The sequence below is a fragment of the Lygodium microphyllum genome, chromosome 1 (genome assembly GCF_053477565.2).
Source record: "Lygodium microphyllum isolate KBCC chromosome 1, Lygodium_microphyllum_v1.1.10, whole genome shotgun sequence".
NCBI lineage: Eukaryota > Viridiplantae > Streptophyta > Polypodiopsida > Schizaeales > Lygodiaceae > Lygodium > Lygodium microphyllum.
The window spans coordinates 184195349-184200411 of record NC_141135.1 but is presented as its reverse complement, the minus strand read 5'-3'; the positions used below and the strand labels follow the sequence as shown (position 1 = coordinate 184200411).

The 5063-nt window shown below is 39.7% G+C and overlaps 1 protein-coding gene across 1 annotated transcript; it reads right to left on the bottom strand.

The window, feature by feature from the left end:
- Window positions 1–1221: 1221 nt before the first annotated feature.
- Window positions 1222–4223, bottom strand: LOC148042062 (uncharacterized). The gene is made up of 5 exons (XM_087662330.1): window positions 3882–4223; window positions 3294–3345; window positions 2382–2432; window positions 1804–1865; window positions 1222–1314 (listed from the first exon to the last, which is right to left on the bottom strand). Exons 1-5 carry the CDS (start codon window positions 4221–4223, stop codon window positions 1222–1224), a joined length of 600 nt encoding a protein of 199 aa, XP_087518456.1.
- Between the last annotated feature and the right edge of the window lie 840 nt (window positions 4224–5063).

The window sequence follows — 5063 nt, the reverse complement described above, 5'->3', positions numbered from 1 at the left end:
TTGTAGAAGAGGCTGAAATAGAGGCTGAAGTATCTCCCATCCTAAAATTTCTGCGACGCTTTCACGTCAGGTTCACCAAAGATGTCGAAGGGTTTTCGAAAGCAAAGTCGCGACCATAGAGGACCTTGACTAATTTTAGGATAGAAGATTAATCATACTAATAAGAAAGATGAGAGGATCTGTGTGCAGTAATAGATCCGCCAAGCTTCCAACGAGACCTCGTCTATGCAGCAATGATAAGACCAAAAGCAAGTTTTCAGTTGAGCATAGAATTCATCCTTCAATATAGGAACCTTCAGTACAAATCTGGTTATCAGCTTTAGGTAGAAATTTCAGCATTGTCTTTTCAGAGGTGGCTCCCTTCCAAGAATAAGAGGGTTGGACACGGGATGATCTAGAACCATGTATTCATTTACATTCTCCATAAGCCGACAAACTGACTTGCGGCAATGTATGACACATCTTTCTCTTCCATGTTAGCAATATTAACATATGAACAACAGCCATAATCATGTGCAAGTACTACTGCATTACCTTCGCGAACATATCATCAGCAGTTGCATTCTGACTTATGAGATAATGTAACTTATCTTGGTCACATTGTTATGTGGGCATATTGCTGCTTTGTACTATTCATGGCTTTTAGAACAGCTTGTTGATTAGCTGTAGAGTTATGACAGGGTATTTTCAAGAGTTGAGTCAACACTATACATGCGACTGGCAAGTCTCCAGTTCAAATTGTCAAATATGCTGGACAACATATTTCTCCTTAGTTGGTTTCTTGCCACTCACTACTTCTAGCACTGTTGGAAGCTCATTAACCATATTAAACAAGTGTTTCCTATCATTTTTGTCAATTCGTGCTGTATAGAAGGATGCAACAGAGAGAAGCCAAACATCACTGTATACTGCAGTCCTTGCGCTCCAACCCATCTCTTGGGAAATTAATGCCTAGTACAACAGGCCGTTTATCTCTGTGAAGCACTTTTGAAAGGTTTCATCATCTTTATGGAAAGCTCTCCCTTTTCCCTCGTGTGCAGCCTCCAGAGAGTACAGGTGTCTGTTGCCATTTCCAGGAGAACTGGTAATATATCTTGACGAAAGACTGCACCTTGATGATGAGTGAGGGAAAAGTGTGACTACGCGACGATGGGCTGGCATCCAAGGAAGGCTATAGCCCACCTGGACCAAAAATAAGCTCCCGAAAACGAGGAAGCGCCCTTAAATGTTTGCATCATCTCTATAGTTGCGTACTGCCTCCGCTTGAAAATCAATCAGGATCACTTGCATATCTGCATCACTGTAATTTTCTGTCTGTGATGCCACCCAATAGAAATCAACATCCTCAGCTAGGGGCAGCTACTTTGAAAGGACTTTCAATATCTCAAAAAGTTCTTTTGCTGTAGGCAAGTCACATAAAAGAAGCCGATCCAAGCGCCCAGGATGAAGCAAGGTTGCATCGAGAAACTCTGGCCTCGTGGTAGCAAAAAAAACAGACACACCATTAAGAGCTTCTACCTTGTCGCCTCATGTCTTCAATTGCCCCTCTTCGCAGAGCGGCAGAATACGGAGGGATTGATGCTTTCCCCTGTTTTCATAAGACTCTCTGTCAGCATGCGGGTATTGATGTAAAATCACCCTTTGAGCACGTCCTCATAGTCATCGTTCTTTCTCTAAATCCTGCGCATCCAGGCGGCCACCTTTGGGAGACTCCCAAGCGAAGGATTCCAATTCTCACTTCGAACGTCACAGCAACGAAGCAACTAATTGCTTCCTCTTCCCTTCTCAAAATTCCTCCAGTACCCGATCAACCTGCAAACTTCTCTCCTGTTGCTGCAAACGATTTCCACGACTGAACCTTCCTCCTAAACATATACCTTTAGAATTTGTTCTCTGCATGTGATTCATCACTTGTCTTTCCACACTCTATTGCAGTCATTAAAGCAAACATTGTTCCACTCCATCCTCCCTCACGGAAAATGTAGCAACAGGGGACAACAAGAACACAGCTGAGGCATTGGTGATGGTGTCTTAATCCCTCCACTCATCGCAGTGCAGAAGCAGCACAGCTCCTCCTTGAGGCTTGCATACATGGATGACTGCATCCCTTCTTCTGTCTTCAACTCATCATTCCCCTTCAATTGTCTCCTCATGCCTTCGTTTTTTTTTTTCGTCGGGCCTCTCCAATGCTTTTTCCTTCCTTTCCTTGAACTGCAGAATCTTCCCTGCTTTTTGAATCTACTTTTTCCCCCCAAAAATAGCCTTTTGCTTTTCTTCCATTTACTATTCACAATCCCCTTCCACTTAATCAAGTGGCTGGTCTTGCACCGACCTTGTCAAACAGCCCATGTAATTATAGTGTTTAATAGTTGGACAAATACCATACTCCTTGTCCATAGATCCAAAAAACAATAGACCTTTATCTATAAAACCTGCATGAATACAGACAGTGAGAACACTAACAAAAGTGATACTATCTGGCTGAATACCTTCAATTCCATTAGTTGACCCAGATTCAGCATTGCCAAGGATACCCCGAGATTAGAGCATTCCAAGAAACAACATTTGGTATTTTATCAAACAATTCTTCTGCTTTTACGAATGCACCACACTTAGCATACATGCTCACCAATTCATTGCCTAGCACAATAGCATGAGTTTCCATTAGCCCCAGCCTCCGTCTTAGCATGTCAAACAAGTTCCAAAACAGTATGAACCTTTAGTACCTTCACTTAGTACCAAAAAGATCCACTTATTCTATATGTAAAAGTCTTATTTGCTGATTGTAATATAGTTGAAACCCATGTCCAATGGCTGACAACATCTAGACAGACACCCTCTAATTACATGTGATGATAAAAAGCAAGTGCCTTGATAAATGATCCATGTTCAACATAACCTTTTTGGTGGATTCCACATCTCGAATGCGCAGCAGTTCGACAACGTGAATAGACATACAGAAATCTCATGACTCCTCCTTCTAACTTCCCCAAAGAGACTCATAGTCTACTCATGAATTTTCACATCTGATCAAGACAAAGGTTTAAAATACCCTTTAAGACTACTAAATAGACCCCTAGGTTATGCCCTTACCCTGCCTTTGACACTGGCACACTTGGTGGATACTATTTTCCCAAAATAGTAGACATGAACCCACAAAAATCCCTTGTTTTCATTCCAGTCCTCAGAATTTTATTCCCACATTCCTAACTGTCAATTCTAATCTGCCTAAATATCAGTTAAAATTGATCAAATTGATTTCTCAATCTCTCCATTATTTTTGGTTTCCTCACCTCTTGGAACAACTTCATCAATTTTCTGAACATCTTCTACATTGACATCTATCTGAGTATAAATCACATTCACTTCCATAAACTGAATATTTAAAATAACATTCTCCTCTTGCAACAGAAGTTTGCACTTCCCCAATAGGTACAATAGCCCAATTTTCGGTCAATACACCACCCTCTGACTTTTCAGATCATAACGTGATTTGACATTTTGCATCATCAATGTTCCTTTTTATAATTGCATAGTGGCTATGGTCAACATTCACGACATCATGAAAGGATATGTGTGAAAATGAATTTGTGTCCACTCCCACCAAATTCAAATTAGCCTCTTGGAACTTATTGACCAAAAACAACTTTAGTCTAAAACCATTCACAGGTTTAGCCAACAATTTACCCTCCAAATCAACTAATTGAAATGTTCCTTGCCCTAAGTCCTTAAAAATTCTATATGGTCCCACATACCTGAGTTTTAATTTTCCAGGATACTTGCCCAATTTAGAGTTAAACATTAAGACCAAATTTCCTTGTTTGAATTTCTTCTTCTTTCAAGCATTGATTTAGCCATGCAGATCTTCTATTCTAAGTCACAGTAGCCACATAAGCACTGTGAAATCTGTCTTCATCCAAAGACATCAATTGCTCCAATCTCTGTTTAAGTGAATCCTCTTGTGTTAGTCTATTTGAAACTACCACCCTCAAAGATGGTACTATGAATTCCATTGGCACCACAACTTCCATGCCATAGACCAATCTGAATGGTGTGAGTCCTGTACTGACCTTAAAGGCTGTTCTAAATGCCCTTAGTGCTGAATTCAATTTCAAATCCCAATCCTTTCTATTTTCTAAAATAGTCATTTTAAGAAATTTAACCAAAATCTTGTTACTACTCTCAGCTAATCCATTGGCCTGTGGATGATATACTGTCGACATTTTATGGCTAATCATATGAGTTTTAGTCAGATCTTATGAGTCGACATTTTATGGCTAATCATATGATATACTGTCGACATTTTATGGCTAATCATATGAGTTAAGAAAATGAACTCCTTGATGTGATACAAGTTCACTGGGTAGCCAAATATGGTCATTATGTTATTATCAGGAAATAGGCCACATTCGCCTTATTATCCTTTAATGCAATAGCTTCTACCCATTTGGTACAATAATCTTTAGCAACCAAAATATATCTGTTTCTTGAAAGTTCTGCTACTGGCTTGAATGGACACATAAAATCCATTCCCCACTTCTCAAAAGGACCTAATGGCAAAACTGGATGCTACCTCATTCTGTCTAGATTCCTTGGATATCCATAGCTTTGACATCTATCATAGGCCTTTGCATACTGATGTGAATCTCTGATTACTGTTGGCCACCATAAACCACTCTGAAATATTTTTCTACTGGTTATGTCACCTGAAAAGTGACCTCTAGAACTTCATGTATGAGCTTTAGTTAACAATGTTGCCTACTGAGACTATCAAGAACACATCTCCTGATAATCTGATCCACTCCTCTCTTGTACAGATATCCTCCAATTACTGAATAGGTTGCACTTCTTAATACTAGCTTTCTCATGTGGTCTTTTGTCATTCCCTTAAAGAATGCACCTTCAGTAAGGTAATTAAGGATTTGTTCATACCAATCATCTGACTTGGTGGCCTAAATCTAAAATAAATCTGCATCAGACAAATAATCTAGTATCCCTTCACGAGGTTCTCATGACTCCAATCTGCTTAAATAATCAGCAATCAAGTGTTCTCTTCTAGGTCT